This window comes from Ovis aries, chromosome 5 (genome assembly GCF_016772045.2).
Source record: "Ovis aries strain OAR_USU_Benz2616 breed Rambouillet chromosome 5, ARS-UI_Ramb_v3.0, whole genome shotgun sequence".
In the NCBI taxonomy this organism is placed as follows: Eukaryota; Metazoa; Chordata; class Mammalia; order Artiodactyla; family Bovidae; genus Ovis; species Ovis aries.
In genome coordinates this window covers 35701711-35719204 of record NC_056058.1, presented here as the reverse complement: position 1 = coordinate 35719204, position 17494 = coordinate 35701711, and the positions used below count along the sequence as shown (strand labels likewise).

Genomic DNA, 17494 nt, shown 5'->3' with positions numbered 1-17494 from the left:
GGAACGTTCCCCTTCTCCATGGTGGCGTGTGGTATTGCAGGGCTGCCTACTGATTTGCTAGTATGTCAGAGCAGCATGGTCGGGGGCAGGAGCGGCCCGCTGGGGACAGGAGACCTGCTGTGTCTGTGATGTCACCATCTGTGACCTTGGTCAGGGCACTTGTCTTTCAGCCTTGAATAGTTTGCAAATTAGGGGGCAGACTCAGTTGAGTGGTTCCCTAAGTGTTTCAGAGAAAGTCACATGAAACATTAATAGGGTTTGTGTAAAAAACTGCCGTGTGATAAAGTAAGTTTGGGAAACTCCATGCTGAGAGTCAGCTTTTATCACAGGGCTTCTCTGAGCCTTGGCTGTGCTGCTGTGAATCTGTAGCAGTGCATATACACTCTGAGCAGCATTTCCTGTGTTAGGCCTCCTTAGCCACATGCAGGTCCAGGTTGCATTCTTGAGCACACTGGGGCATGGTGAACTAGACCAGTGGTAGAAGCTGAGTTCCCAGACTGAGCAAATTGTCAGATGGGGAAGTCTCTAAGCTCCTTTTCAGTATTTCAAAAAGCCTGTAGGAAAGAAAAAAACACGGATAATAACAACTGATGCAAAAAAAAATTTTTTTGGACAAAATTCAACATTCGTTCTAAATAAAACTTTACAAGGTCATCTATACAAAACCTATAGCTAACATCACCCTTTATGATGTGAAAGACTAGTTGCTTACCAATCCTGAGATCAGGACAGGCAAGGATATCTGCTTTCATCACTTCTATTCAACATACTGGAAGTCTGAGCCAGCACAACAAGGCAAGAAAAAGGAAATGAAATTAGGAATGCAGAAATGGAAGAAATAAAACTAACACTATTTGTAGATGATATGATGAAGATCTACGTAGAAAATTCCAAAGAATCTACAAATACCTAGAACTAAATGAGTTTTCAGGTTTGTCAGGCTATAACATAAGTAAACAAAAACTAATTGTATTTCCATATACTAGCAGTGAACACGTGGAACTCAAGAATAAAAACCTGATAATATTTAAATCACTTGAGAGAAAATGAAATGTATAAATCCAACAAAACATAAGACTTCTATGTTGAAAACTACAAAACACTGATGAAACAAGGCAAAGACCTACATAAATAGAGAAATCTGTCGTATTCTTAGATTGGAAGACTCGGCATAGTAAATTGTCACTTCTTCCCAAATTGATCTCTAGCTTTAATGCAATTCCCATTTAAGTCCAGCAAAGCTCTTTTTTTTTTTTTTTTTTTTGACATACTGACATGCTTATTTTAAATCTTACATGAAAAAGTCAAGAAACCAGAGTAGCTAAGGCAATTTTTAAAAAGAATAATAAAATGAGAAGAACTTCTCTTCCTGATTGTAAGACTTCCCTGTAGAGACACATTAATCGAGACATTTTATCAGGAGAGGGATAGCCAAATAGATCCATAGGACAGAAAAAAAGAATTCAGAAATAGACCTGCATGCATACAACCAGCTGATTTTTGAACAGTCAATGAATAATTTTTTTCAGCAAATACTCCTGGAGTAATTTGATAGCCAAAATCACTGTAGATGGTACCAACGTCAATTTTCTGGTTTTGTATAAGATGTTATTGTTGAGGGAAAGTAAATGTACTTAAGAACTTTTTGTAATGTTTTTGCAACTTCCTATAAATGTATATTTATTTCAAAGTTAAAGGGAAATTGGATAAAGATTTGACATTATGAATCAGAGTGAAATTATATTATCCCTGGGCTCCCATTCTGTCACTTGAAGTGGTCATTCTGGTTACCTCCTATTAAAAGCTCTGCCTGCCACCAACTACAACAGTGCCTGGCCCATGGTGGCCATTTTGGGGAATGAATTAATTGGCAGTTATTTTACTAACAGTTGGTATAATTGGCAGCATCTTTTCAAGGGTCACACACTACAAAGTGTCCTTGGAAGGAGGAGGGTGGGTCTCCCCAGAACTGGATGTTTTCTCACCATTTTTGGGCTCAAGTGTCCTTTGAGCTCAGCCTATTTGCTGACATGTAGAACCTTCAGGGCTTTTTTTCTGGGCACAGAGGGTGTAACAGTCTAGACAGTTCAGTTGCCCCTCAGTCCTTGAGGCCTGGTAGGGTTCTTGGGTTGTCATTTCAGCAAAACTGGTTGAGTACCTCTGCCCCAAGCCAAACACGGTTTTAGGCCTTGGGGAGACTCCAGTGAATGAAACTAAGTTCCTGTTACCAGGAAATGGGCATTCCAGGAGAAACAAACAATATTTAAAAACCCCGAAAACCACCGTTTCAAATATAACAAGGGCCATGAAAAAGAATGGGCACCTCTATACAGGGCTTTCAGAAGAGGCAACCAATATTGAGATTAATGAGACCTGAGTGTTGAGAAGGAGCTGGTCAGGAGAAGAGCATTCTGGAGGGAAGGAACAGAATGTGCAAAGGCCCAGAGGCAAGAATGAATTTGGGCAGGGTGAAGTTGGAGAGGAGCAGGGGCCAGCTCCCACAGTGTTTCGTTTGTTCTTCCACACCCTGAGTTGAGGTATTTATTATCTTTGGATTTTATTTGGAGGAACTGAAGCTCAGAGAGGACCAGGGCTAGGCCCAGGGAGAAAATGAGAGAATCAAGACAGCCTTGCAGTCTCCACTTGTAAATTCTCCAAAGTCAGAGAATACACTTCTGAAAAGCCCAAATGGTGGCCTCTTTGGTCTCTTCTTCCCCTTCTTCCAGGCTCCAGGCAAGCCCTCTCCCACTGCCACCAGAAACTTCCTGGATGAACCGGGAGTAGAAGGTTTTTGTCCCTAGGAGGGGTCCTTTGGGGGCTGGCAGCCACAGGAGTTTTGTTTACGTTTTTTTCCCAAAGTGCCCTGTTTTCACCCCCTTGCTGTGTGTGCTGTTCTCTCTGCTTGGAAGACCATTCACATTCAGTGAGCACCCGCCACACTGTCGTATTTCTCTCACAATCCTTCTATGTTCTTGACTGTAAAACTGTTTATACCTTCCTCACTGGGGCAACTGGGGGCTGACTGAGGCTTGGTTAGAGGAGCTGCCATGTGCCCCCTGCCTCCTTGGCCCCTGAATCACACTAAGATGCCTCAGGGGCTTTAAATTCTCTCTTGCTGGTACACATGCTCCCTTCCCAAAGCCCAGCTTGAATGTCCTCTCCTCAGACCCCTCCGTCAAGCCAGAGCAGGCCGCACTCTACTCTGGTTTTCACTGAACACCATGCGAATGTCTCACCTGTTAGAAGTCCTGCTGGTTGCCCATGACTTTGCTTCACCAGACCAAGGACTGTCATATTCGCCTCGTTCCCAGACCCTAACGAAAGGGCAAGGAGACAGGAAGCATTGGTGAGGGTTTCTGAGTGGATGAATAAGTGAATAAATGAGTGAGCTGCTGTTAAGAAAAAGACATGGGAGGTTAACCCCAGTCCCAGGGCCCAGATGATTTTCTACAGGCCCTGCCCTCTCCTTTTGTGGTCCCAGAGACAGTGAAATTAACTGTTTTCTCTCACATTAGTTTTTGTACGATGATGTCCACTCCCTGGCCTCCACTGACGAGCTGGGACACACCATCATCCTCCACCGTTATTCCGAGTACAAATGAAGTTTATGAGAGAGAAGTGCAGGCTGGGAAAGCCATCATTCTTGGCCGGCCAGGCAGACTCAAGGCCGCAGCAGGTCGCCGGAGAGGCTGGTGCCAGGGCCCAGATCAGCCAGAAACTAGCCACATCTGTGGCTAGAGGATAAAAGGATTTCTTTGCAGTAAACATATAAACATTTTAGGTGATTCTAACCAAAGTATAAACAGGGGAAAAAAAAAAAAACCAAACCTGAAGCAGATATGCCAAAATATCAGTGTTATTTATTTGGAGTGGTAGGAATGTGAACGACGGTTATTTTCTTTGCACTTTTCTGCACCATTTTAAAATAAAAGGCTCTGCCTCTGCTGTATGGGGCGCAACTAAAAACAAAAACCCCCATCTGCTTGCGTTATGCTCCAGAGGCGGGAGCCCTGACATCTGAATGTGCCTTCTACCTGCGACAACCCCCATCCCTCAACTGTGCTCCACCCTTTCTGAGACCTGGACCCCACCCTTTCTGAGGTCTGGCTTTCCATTCTGGGACCTACCTTGTAGTCTTTCAACACACTAGTTCTTTCCTTAAATTAGCTACAGTCGGTTTGTTGTTGTTTGCTAACTACAGCCGATCTCTTTAAAGGGCTTCCCTGGTGGTTCAGATGGTAAAGAATCTGCCTGCTATGTGCGAGACCTGGGTTTCATCCCTGGGTTGGGAAGACCCCCTGGAGGAGGGCATGGAAACCCACTCCATTATTCTTGCCTGAAGAATCCCATGGACAGAGGAGCCTGGTAGGCCACACAGGTCCATAAGGTCACAAAGAGTCAGACACAACTGAAGTGACTAACTCTACTTTTCAACTACAGATCTCTTTAGATACAGAAGGTAAGAACTACATGAGCAAACCCAGGTGTGTGGAGTCCTGTGTGTCTAAAATGGCATTCTAGGCCAAATACGACTTTCATCTACTCTCCTGCCAGGACCTGGGTGTTAACGAAGCCAGAGTTAAACAAGAGTCATATCAGTATGATTCTGGAAGACTAGAATCATGTAGTCTAGGTACTTGCCTTCTTGGCAGTCAGAGGAGTTCGAAAAATTGACAGCATGTTGTTGAAAACCTTTCTATCCAACGTGAGTTGTCTTGGTCTGACTTTAGGCAGGCAAATGCCTGGTGTGAAAGAGTCAAGAGATCTGTGTGTGTTACTTAAGTGTGATTGTATGGAGGAACAGAGAAAAATGAAATTACGATGTTCCACCAGGGCCCCAGAGTTGAGGCCCCGACTTCCAGCCTGGGGAGCTGAAAGCCTCTGGATGTTCCCACATGACCTCTCTTTTCAGAAACCAACTGGCAGCAGTGAGGGAGGCAGACTAGTACATTTTCATGCCTACTCGCACAGTGTATTCTGGGCTTAATCTCGCCTGGGCCCTCAGTTTGCTGAGACAGGCTTCTAAGTCTTCCTACACTCTGTCTTGCTCTCTGAAACGGACATATCAAATCTCTCAGTCTAATTAGATCTCTGGCCCCATCACTTCCATCACTCCCCCCAACCTAACAGAGTGAACAGACATCATAACATGGGGACACCCGTAACTTGTCTTCAAACCTACATTCTAGAAGTCAGAATGCACTGACTTTTGTTCCCATCCTTCCTCCTAAGGCCAATGCCTCCCACCACTCCGGTGGCATCTTTCTCTACTGTCACTCCTCTGTGCATTTTCAACCTTTCTCTAAAACCTCCGCTTTTAGCATTTAAACATAACAAAGTCTCTCCTACTTTAAATAACCCTTCCTCAGTCCTGGTTCCTATTTCCCCCCATACTTTCACTGACAAATTCTGTTAGAGCTGCCTACATTTGATCTTCCCACTTCACCTCTTATGTATTACTTCTGTCTCTGACACTATCTTCCCCCATTGAAATAGCACCTTTGTTCCTAAATTCAGTTTTTGGAAACCAGTAGCTCAGCTGGCAAAGAATCCACCTTTAATGCAGGAGATCCTGTTTTTGATTCTTGGGTCAGAAAGATCCCCTGCAGAAGGGAAAGGCTACCCATTCCAGTATTCATGGGCTTCCCTGGTGGCTCAACTGGTAAAGAATCCGCCTGCAATGTGAGAGACCTGGGTTCAATCCCTGGGTTGGGAAGATCCCCTGGAGGAAGGCATGGCAACCCACTCCAGTATTCTTGCCTGGAGAATCCCCGTGGACAGAAGAGCCTGTCAGGCTACAGTCCGTGGGGTCGCAGAGTCAGACGTGGGACTAAGCACACATAAGCACATTCTCAATTTCTCACTCTCCTTGATCCTCCATATTTAATCAACCTCCTGGTCTTGGCCACTATTTTTCCTAAATAGTGCTCAGTCCATCATTAGCCTCTCCATCCCTTCAGTTCAGTTCAGTCGCTGTCATGTCCGACTCTTTGCAACCCCATGGGTGCAGCACACCAGGCCTCCCTGTCCATCACCAACTCCTGGAGCTTGCTCAAACTCATGTCCATCAAGTTGGTGATGCCATCCAACCATCTCATCCTCTGTCGTCCCCTTTTCCTCCTGCTTTTAATCTTTCCCAGCATCATGGTCTTTTCCAATGAGTCACTTCTTCGCATGAGGTGGCCAAAGTATTGGAGTTTCAGCTTTAGCATCAGTTCTTCCAAAGTTAATCCTTTAGGTTTAACTGGTTTATCTCCTTGCAGTCCAAGGGACTCTCAAGAGTCTTCTCCAACACCACAGTTCAAAAGCATCAATTCTTTGGTTCTCACCATCCCTAGGCTGCTCCTGATACACAACTCCATCGTGTCACTTATCTTGCCCTCTCCCATCCAGTCTCCCCACTGAGAAAATCCACTTTCTAAAACCCTAATCCAACGTGCCTCCCTTGTTTAAAGCTCTCAATGGGTTTCAGGATAAAGTGTGAATTCTTTAAACTCTTCACATATTCTGACACCCAACCTGAGGGAATGGAAACACGACAACAATTGTTCTGTGTCAAACATCAACTGGGCAATTTCTACATTCCAAAAGGTCTTGTAAGAGGCCAATGAAAGTGGTGATTAAGAGGTCATGGGGGGACTTCCCTGGTGGTCCAGTGGCTAAGACTCCCGGCTCTCAATGCAGGGGGCCTACATTTGATTCCTGGTCAGGGACCTAGATCCCACATGCCACAACTAAGACCTGGCACAGCCAAGTTAAATAAATTGAAAAAAAGAGGTCATGGGTGACCATAAGAGATGGTAAGTGGAGATGAAAGTATAATTAACAGGAGGTTAAGGAAGAAGCAGGGGCTGGTTGTGCAAACTATCTTGGAAGGGAAGGAGACAGGGAGGTGATTTTATGGGTAAAGCAAGGTCAAGATTTTGTAAGGGAGGAGATGCCAAATAGTTTGTGGTAGAAGATAAAGCAATCCAAGCAACTAAAAAGGGAATAGTTTTTGGTAAAGATCTGGTGATCATAACACAGATGGTGTCTGATAAGAGTATAAAATAACTTTTCTGGATTACAACTTAGAGATAACACAAACATTTTAAAAAGTAAAAATTTCCATTCCTTTTTGACTCAGTAATTTCACTACTAGAATTTTTTTCCTGAGAAAATAAACATGGACATGCATACTTAGCTATAGGGATGTTCATCAATTTATTATCTAGAAAAGCAAAGAAAAAGTTTAACAATCTAAATGTCATAAGAGGCTTTTGATCAATATGTGGTACATCTATTCAGGGAAATGCTGCACAGCCATTAAAAAAGATATAGAAGAATGTGTGAAATAAGAGATAACTCAATATTTATAATATTACCCCATTTCTGTATTAAAAATGCTTTTATATGCAAAGTCTAGGAAGATACACATCACAATATTAACAATGGATATCTCTGGACAGTGTGGTAATTATAATTTTTTTTTTGCTTTGAACTTCCTTAAATTCCCATCATGAAAACAACTTATAAAATTATACAATCATACATGCATGCATGCTCAGTCGAGTCCGACTCTTGCAACTCCAAGGACTATAGCTCGCCAGACTCCTCTGTCCATGGGGTTTTCCCAGAAGGAATACTGGAGTGGATTGCCATTTCCTCTTCCAGGGGATCTTCCCAACCTGGGAATCAAACCCATGTCTCCTGCATCTCCTGTATTGTCAGGCGGGTTCTTTGCCACTGAACCGCCTGGGAAGCCCATACACACAAACATAAAGTGAATCCATTTACACAGAGTTTAAGAACAGGCAAAACTACGGTGAAAAAAGTCAGAATAGTTACCTCTGAGAGCCCACTGACTGGGAAGACACACAAGGGAACTTTCTGGGGGCGAGGTATTCTGCACCTTGGTTTTAGTGTACACTTAGCTAAAACTGTATCAAGCTGGGGATTTATGAGCTGGACATCTGTGTTAATTATATCTCTTTTGAGAGAAAGTACACCCACAGGACAGAAGAGAAACAGGAAGCAGGTGACAAAACACAGAACCATTTCGAGGTGAACAAAGGAGATGAGGAAGTTCTGGGCAAGACCTCGTTTTCTCAGGAAGTAGGCTGTTGCAGTAGGCGTTAAGAGTGAGTAGGATGCACGTGGGCTGGGATCTGAGAAAGGGGACACAGTGATGGAGTGCCAGTGGGGGTACAAATGCGTGAATTTCCCTGAGCTGGATCAAAGGAGAGGGCACCAACCCCTAGGGCTCCTCAACTCAACTGTGATACATGCTAGGATTCTGCAGCTGAAGGATCAAGAGGGAAATCAAACAGTTGAGTTTCCTTTGGGAATTGTGACAGTCAGTACTGGCTTGTAGTGGAGAGATGTGAAGCCAACATGATTCCATAGAGACACTGAAGCAAGAAGGGGACAGAAAGGCTTTGAGGGCAGAGCAGGGACAGTGGAGTTGGAACGGTAACGGCCATAGTGAGGAGGGTCAGTTCTTAAGTCCTGAGGGTGAGGCAGTTCTGAGTGAAGGCCATACTCAAAGCCTAGGACTGCTGGCATAGAAGGGGAAAAGCGACCACTCAACTTTGTGTCCATGTACCCAGTCCAAGCACTTCACAGATACCAGTTCCTTCAAATGGCATCTGGAGGGACCGTACTGCCAGTACAGTGGTTAGGACTCGGCGTTTTCATTGCCAGGGGCTGGGATGGTTCGCAAAACGGCACCGGGACTTTGCAAGGATCCTGCTGTGAGGTTTATGTATGAGGAAACTTGCCAGCAGGAAGCAGTTTCAAATCCAGATTTGACTCCAAAGCTGCTTCCTGCAATACTACACTGCCACAGAAGTTGAGTACTATGCTCCACACAAGTGGAGCTGGAATTTTAGGGAATCCACATAGGTAGGTGTTGAGTCACCGCACGTTGCTGGTGGAAAAAGTATCAGTTGCCAACATCTGGAGAATGGCCAGTAGCAACCAACACGGTATAGTAGTCCAAGCACATGGCATGTGCTCTAGGAGCTTGCCTTGGAGGACAGCGCGTCAGAGTGGCAGAAGAGGCAAGAGGAAGGAACCTGGGGGGCCCAGGACTTGTGGCTCTGTCAAGGTGAAAGCACACATGGAGTCCCAGCAGCAGTGACGGAAGTGCATCAAGAAAAAGTGTCAGGCACTATCTGCCCATAAGCAAAATCTCAACCACTCCCGTTTCTTTCCTTCCTTGATCTGCATGGGGATGAATTGCTAGCAGTGGGCCAGCTACAAACTGGAACACAGTAACAGGAGCTTTCGCCCAACACTTCTTGTGTGCCAGGCACTCTGCAGCAGCAATTTATTGAATCTTCGTGGAAATGCTACATCTGGACCTATCTTACAGATGACACTGAAGCCTAGGGAGTTGAGGTTAGCTGGCCAAAATCACAGCCACAGCCAGGATTTGTGACCAGATGTACCTGGCATCAGAGTCTGCATCTTCCTTGACTATTAATAGATGAAACAAATTTTGTATGTTAGCAATCAAGCAAATCTTGTGAACAATCAACTGTAAAGTTTTCATTTTTAGGGGATTCTGACCTAAGGTGAATTAACTATTATTGCAGACTTACTAGACTGAGAAGACATTCTAGTTTGCACTTAAGATGTGGGTTAAAAAATACATATATGTATCTTTGGGTAAGCAACAGGGCAGACTCTGCAGGTGACAAAAACTTATAGAAATGAGTTTTTTGCCCAGGACAGGTAGTAGGAAAGAGGCAAAGAACTGAGGCTTAAATCTCCTCAGAAATAAAAATAAGAGCAAAAACAGACTAGGAGGGTAGTTCTAAAAGTCAAGAATCTGTTAGATCCAAAGTGACTCTTCTCTAGCCACTCATTTGCAAGAACATAGGTCTGTACAGGCAGGAGAAATGACATTCCTTAATAAACTAATCATTATTAACACCAGAAAATATACCTTCAAAATACACTTCCTCAGAGAAAGGGGAACAAACGACACCTGCATCAGGTGCTTTATATATATAGTTTTTCCCCCCCTCCATTTACTTGATTTTATCTGCAAGCCCATCCTGAGGCAGATGGTATTAACTTCATTTACATTTGGGTGAAACTAAAGCTCAGGGGACCCGAGACAGAGGCTCACAAGACTGACAAGTGACAGACCACAATCTGCACACAGATCCGCCAGCTTTCTATTCACTCCTGAGCTGCCATTTTCACAGGAACACATCATAGGTCTGTTTTGACTCCCTGCTTCTTTTTGACCCTCTCTTCTTGGCAATATTCCCTTCCCTGATGTTTTCCAACCTTGCCTTCAGACAGAACCACATCTCCCCCAGACAGAAAGACCCACAACTTGGTATGAAAATTTTGTTATAAAACATTTAATGTTAACCTACAATACAATGTAAACTTTTATGAAAAAAATTTAAAGTACACTAGATTTCCTCAGTAAATTGTCATGTAACTTATTCAGGTGCAGTACAAGTTGGACACTGCATCCTTGGGGGATGGATTTCTTGTTGCTGCGTCTCTCGCAAGTCCTTAAAAAAAAAAAAACAAAACCAGTTCTAAAGTGGAGCTCCTTGTTCAAGCACCAGATTAATACTCCCCTGACTGCGTTCTGGGGGTTATCACTCCTTCCCACAGTCATTTTCCGTAACTTTTTCCTTGGCCTTGGCACCATTTGCAGTGTTCATAATGACTGTTCAGTTGAAGATTCTAGGTTCTTTTTAGCTTGTTTATAGTCTTTCTTTTTTAAAGAAGTATTCTCCATTGGCCATTTTTTATCCAAACGTTATAGTGAAAGCAAGGACAAAGAAGTATTTGCTGCAGGAAATTCTGCAGGTGTTGAAGAAAAAACTGAGGCTACAGAAATTCAACTGACTCCAATTGGGTATCTTTGCTTGGTCACTTCCTACGGAAATTCAGTTGAATCTACTACTTCAGTCTTGGAAATGCAGAACAAAACTGGAAACAAGTGTTTTTGTTTAGCTGATGACTTGGCATTTGAAAACAGCTGAAATAATCAGGCGATTTGGAAACAAGAGCAAATGCTTGTGGATCACCAGCTTCTCTGTTTTCTTGCTTGAAGGTCCCATCATGTTCCCAGAGGTCCTTGGGAATAACATACAGATTGTACCGGCATTGACAAAATGTGCACCTTTCATGGAGCAAAGGAGTGGGATGAGTGGCAGGTCTCGATCAGCAAGAAGACAGGAACTGCTCTGAGTAAAGCAGCGGTAAAAAAAAAAAAAAAAAAAAAAAAAAAATGACAAAAGCAAAACAAAGCAAATTGACAGGCCATCCTGAGAGTTGTACTGACACAAATAGACTTCAATACTCTGGCACTGGACCTCCTTCACTGGTCAGGTTAGCAAAAGGCAAGAGGCACAGGGTGCACACTGTAGAATGAGATGCAGATCGAACTATTGAGCAGACTTGGTACATCCAGCCTGGCAAAGGTCCTGCCAGGGAAATGCAAATTCTAGGCAGGCAGGTTGGTTCTGAGTTAACTGAAAAAATTCCTCTTTGCGTGCTTGTCAGCAAGAAGCAAACTTCTCACATAAGGTGGCCTGGAGAACATGGTTTATCCCGGAATTCACTTCAGATAACATTTTATGCCAACAGCCAGCAATCTCCCACTCATCTGGTCATGGGATGGCAGGAAACAAAGTGGAAGGATGACAGAAGCAGGAGCGGGGTTACATTTTCCTGGAGATTGTGCTGTTGACACTTGTGCCAAGGCCACTGCGAAATTCTCAAGGTCCTCAGGTGACACCTACGGGGCTCCCCACCTGCCCTTGGTGGTGTTTACCCCAACCACTGAGGGCAGCAGCAAATAGCAGCCATGTCAGTGCAACCTAAAAGGATGGCCCTCAGGTTTAGCTAAGCAGGAGATAAGCCTCTGGAGACTGCAAATCCAGCAACTTGTGCCTGACCTTGGTATGAGCCCCTGGCCTCACCAAATGCTAGGCAACTGTGGTAACTTCAGTAGGTTGCAGTGTTGGGTCTACACCAGTCTACCACAGAACACCTTGGAATACTTGTCAGCTCATGCTAATACATGGCCTGACCCATGTACCCATTACCATAAACTCAACCACAGACAAGACATCCAGAGGCTAAAAACCCCTACTACTTCAACAGCAATAGAGAGGATAAAAACTTGTCTCCACAGCAGGCGGCTACATCAAAAACTGAACTAACTGTGCCTTCCAAAAATTTACACAGGCTGAGTTCTGTCTTGACTTCCTTCAAGCCTATGGTTCTTTCAATCCTTAAACCACCACTACCGCCAATTCCTAAGGAGATAGGCAAGGTCCTCTCACATGGTTCTGTTGGCTGCATCACAGGCCCTGTTAGTCCTTTGGAAAGGCACCAAGCTTGGCAATTCAGGAAGGCTCAGGGCTGGGCAGAAAGAGCATGCACATGTCAGAACAGGAATGAACTGCCATCCTTTGGTTCAGACCCCATAATGACCACTGATCCAGATTCCAAGGAAAAGCTGCAGTTTTATGTATAGGTAAATCTACATGGAGTTCATACCATATATACGGGTCTATTGGTACATACACCACCTTTGCAGGGGTACAAACCTGGACTTCCTCCCATTGCCCCAAGCGGGGTGCATAGGTGGCAAGAAAGGACAGCAAGAGTTGGACCAAAAAGAACCACCTCTCTGGGAACGTGAGAGGGACAATGGCAGAAATAAGCATAAACCAGCCCAGGGCACCTTTATTACACTCTTGTGGGCTAAGGAGCCCAGGGCAAGGATTCATGGGTTTAAAAACTGGCTCCTTATCAAATAATGTTAAGGAAAACAAATACATCTATGTCAGCCTCATTCCTTTGGTCATTACAAAGCAACAGAAAAAAAATTAAAATTATTCATGAACTGTAGGAAGTTGAGGAACATCTCTCCGCTCTGTGCCTTCTCTCCCCTCTTCTCTGGAGGTGGGAGAAGCGAGTCCTCAGGAGATGCTGCAGTAGCTGTTTGATGAAGGTTTTCACTTTTATTTTCCATAAAAGCAAGAATGCATGAGATCTAGTGGGAATGTCCCCTTCCCCAGTTGGGACAACGGCTGGGTTGGAGGCAGAGTCTCCTTTCATTGGAAGGTGTATGGTGCAAGAGGGAGTAGGGAAGGGTGGGCTTGCCAGCGGGAACGTTCATTGCTAACCTCGCGTGCGCACACAGGTGGTGACTCTTGCAGGCAGCATGGTTTCTGATCCTTCCTTAGGACGCAGCAGTCTTTAAAAAAAATATTGTATTATAATAATAATAATATCAATCTCTCTTATTTTTGTGTGTTTTTTTTTTTCCATTTCTTTTGGGGATTGGGGTGGGAGAGAAGAGGAAGAAAAAGTGTCATTCGTCTGTTAGGTCCTGAACAAAGAGAACTTCTGTGTGGCTGAGTCCGGCCTCCTGCAGCGTTGGGGGGTTGGGCCACTCCTCTGAAGGGAGGCAGGGCAGCACCCTTCGGGGAAAATTGGCTTCAATCTGAAACTTTTCAGGGCTTTCTTTCAAGGAGAATAAGAAGTCGTGGATTACCTGCAGAGGTCACAGAGAAAAAGGGCAGTGAGAAAACACACACACACACACCCCAACTATGAAATCAAATATAGCTTTCTCCAGGATGACTTGGAGATACAAAATTACCGCATTACAGTGAAATTTCATTTCAAAATCCATCCATTTCACAGAGCAAACATGCAGGGAAGCTCTTTTTAAGAGATTTGTTACCCAGTCCTGCTATGAATTGATATATCTTTTTCTCTGAAAACTGGTCTGATATAAACAACAAACCCTGCTGTTGTTGAGTTGGTTAAGTCCTAGCCGGTGCAACCCCATGGACTGTCACTCGCCAGGCTCCTCTGTGCATGGTATTTCCCAGACAAGAATACTGGAGTGGGTTGCCATTTCCTTTCTCCAGGGGTCTTTCTGACCCAGGGACTGAACCCATCTCTCTTCAATTGGCAGGTGGGTTCTTTACCACTGAGCCACCAGGGAAGCCCTAAACATTTTTTACTTAGGAATTGTCAAGAGTTAGAGAAAAGTTGAAAGCATAGGTATAGAATTTTTTCTTTGAACCCACTGAAAGTGAGCTACCAACTGAATGTCCCATCATCGCAGAATACCTGTGTATATTTTACAAACAGAGCAATTACCTTCATAATACAAAATCTGCAAAATCAGGAAACTTAACTGATATATTACTATAAAAATATACATTAAATTTTCATTCAGGCCCCATTCAAGTACTGGCAGTTGCCTTTTAGAGCAAAAGCATCCAGTTTAGAATTGTGTGTTGCATTTAGTAGCTGTCACATCTCCTAAGTCTGTTCCTTTAGCCTGGAACAGGTTTTCAGGATTTCCTTAACTTTCATAACCCTGACACTACTAAAGGTTTCCGGTCAGTTATTTGGCCTATTTGTTTATCTGAAGTTTATTCACGATTAATTCCAGTTATGCATCTTTGGCAGGAGTATTATAGAAATGATGATGTGATCTATTCAATGCATCCTATTCAGGTGGAGTATAATTTCAATTTGCTCTATTACCTATGATGTCCACTATGATCACCTGATTAAGGTGGGACCTGCCAGGCCTCTTCCCTCTTAGTCTTTTCTCCATTGTAATTAAGGAATATTTTGTGGGGAAGTATTTTGAAACTCCAGAAACATTCTGCTCCTCAAACTTTCTTCAACTTATTTACATAGAGCCATGCTTTCCTATTTCATTCAATAGGTTTTAATGTTCAAACTGTTTCTGATGGAGTCTGAGAAGCCCAATGAAGCTGGCATCTGTGTATTTCTGACATGTCTCCCATGTTCTCTGAATAATTCCTTGCTTTGTGGCACAAGGTATTACAGGTGAATCTTGTATTTTCCATCCCAGCCCTGCAATCAGCCATTTCTCCAAGGAGCCCTGATTATTCTTTTTGAAACATTTTTAATTTTTGGTTGCACTGGTCTTCACTGCTGCTTGCAGGCTTCCTCCTGTTGTGGCAATGGAGGCTGCTCTTCCTTGGAGTGCATAGGCTTCTCTTGTTGTGGAGCACAGGCTCTAGGCCCATGGGCTTTGGCAGCTGCAGTACTCAGGCTCAGTAGTTATGGCACAACACACGGGCTTAGCTGCTCTGCAGCATGTGCTATCTTCCTGGACCAGGGATTGAACTCACATCCCCTGCATTGGCAGGTGGATTCTTTACCTCTAGACCACCAGGGACATTCCCTGGTTCCTCCTAATGGACAATGGCATTTAAAAACCATGATCTACGGAATTTCTTGGTGGACCAGTGGTTAGGATTCCATGTTTCCATTGCAAGGAGCACAGGTTCAATCCCTGCTCAGGGAACTAAGACCTTACATGCTGCATGATGTAGCCAAACAAAGAAAAAAATAAGAAAATAAATAAAAACCATGATCCAGGTACCAAAAGTATGTTCACTGCTACTGGGGTGCTGATGTTCCTAGGCACTCTGTGGAGAAAGCTAGGCAACGTGTACACACATATACACATCTGTATCTTTCTCTCCCTCTATATATGCTGAATGCTAAGAGTTGATTCCTCTTTCCAAATGTACACCCTCCTTACCTGGTTCTGGCTTTAATATCTACTCCATTCCCAGGCCACCTGGGCTCTGACTTCTCTTCACTGGTCCCCATAAGTGGATACCTCCTTAACTTGATCGAGATCGGGACCAGCACCCTCCATGTGGACCTCTCCTCTGAGAAAGCCCTCTTAACTCTAGTTTGGCTCTAACAAGATACAGGTAAATTCTTATTTTCCCCTCTCTCTTAACTCCACCCATTAGGAATACACACCCTGGCTGATCTATGGTCCTCTTCATAGCATATTCCATTTCTTTTTAAAAACCATTTATTTGGCTGCGCTGGGTCTTAGTCGTGGCACGTGGAATCCTTAGCTGTGGAACGTGAACTCTTAGTTGAGACATGCAAACTTTCAGTTGCAGCATCTAGTTCCCGGACCAGGGATGGAACGAGGACTCCTGTGTTGGGAGCATGAAATCTTAACCACTGGACCACCAGGTAAGTCCCCTTTTTTTGTTTTTTTAAACAAGTATTTATTTGGCAGTGTCAAGTCTTAGGGGTGGCATGCAGGATCTTCGCTGTAGCACATAGGAACTTTTCATTGCAGTGCGTGTGGGCTCAGCAGTTGTGGTGCGCAGGCTTAGTTGCTCCTTGGTGTGTGGGATCGTCTGAGACCAGGTATTGAACATATGTCCCATGCACTGGAAGACCAGGAAGTCCCACATATTCCACTTCTAACAAGACTCTAAGGGATGTGCTATGAAGGACACTGCATCCAGGTCCCTCACAAAGATCAGGAACACACTATTCAAGTTACCCTTACTTTTTTGAGGGAATCTATTTCTATTTCCTTTTTATTCCACCTCTCATGTACGTGTATTCCCTTTTGGTGAAGCAGTCCTCCCTGTGTTTGTCTTAACTTAAACTTACCTCTTTAGAATTTTTAAGGGGCTATAGCTACAAATCCATTTAAAGTTCATTTTCCTCTTACCTAATCCATTCATGATTTTACAAACTTCTCATATTTTGGTCCATCAACCTTAATAATTTTCAGTTCCCTTTTGTCTTTGCCATTTCCATTAACATTCATTCTCCTTTTCTTTTCTTGAGATGCATCAGTTAGACTTGCACCAAGTATTCTTGGTATGAACCCAGTAAGGGTTTTACAAAAGGGCAAAATATCTTGCTCCTTTTTCAATCACTGCTTGATAATACTCAACACTAATACAACACTGGCATTCTTTATCACTGGCAATGCCCTAATACCATCAAGAAACACATAAAATCACTCTAGAGGTCCCTTTTGGTTCGTAATGGATAGAAAAATGAGTTCTGGGCTGAGTTTAATTTGGATTCTCTCTTATACGCATTTATTTAGGAGAGAGTCAGGTGCCACTTTTCTGCCCACTCACAGAAGCTGGAGATTTTCGTACATTTTACCCTTTTTTCAATCCTAGCATTTAATCACTGTCAAGAGTTGAGCACCATGCGCAAACAGTGCATTTCATGTAACATTCACTCATACTCACTAGAGTATGCATTTCATGTAACATTCACTGGTACTCACTAGACCTCACAGGAAGATCACAGTCTGTAAGGGCACTAAAAACTGCAACTTATTCTTCAGCTACTTGCTGTAACACTACGAATGTTAAATGAAAAGCCAACAGTGCCACTATACCTCTCATCACACTTCTTTCCTATCTCTGAGCCCTGTCCTCATTTCTCCATCTTAGTTTTTATTTTTTAAAATAACTTTTAGTGCAAATCTTTTTAAAGGCTTACAAGGATTAAATATTTATTAACAAAACAAACGGGTTGGTTACCCTTTGACTAAAAGTCTATTCTATTCCCCAATTCTAATAGATTTTACTCTAAAATTCTGAGGAGAGGAAATTTTGTTTGGGCTTTTCATATATGTAATCAGAGTTTGGGGAGTAAAAACTCCAGAAGAGCTTGGGCATAC

General features: G+C 43.6%; 1 protein-coding gene across 2 annotated transcripts in view; it reads right to left on the bottom strand.

Moving 5' to 3' along the window:
* Nucleotides 1–10342: 10342 nt before the first annotated feature.
* FAF2 (Fas associated factor family member 2) overlaps nucleotides 10343–17494 on the bottom strand; it is a 69168-nt gene continuing 62016 nt past the window's right edge. For both annotated transcript variants that reach the window (XM_012178259.3, XM_004008699.5), the window contains one exon: nucleotides 10343–13525. In XM_012178259.3, coding sequence (XP_012033649.1) covers nucleotides 13343–13525 — 183 coding nt within the window. In that variant the 3' untranslated portion in view covers nucleotides 10343–13342. The remainder of the gene's footprint in view (nucleotides 13526–17494) is intronic.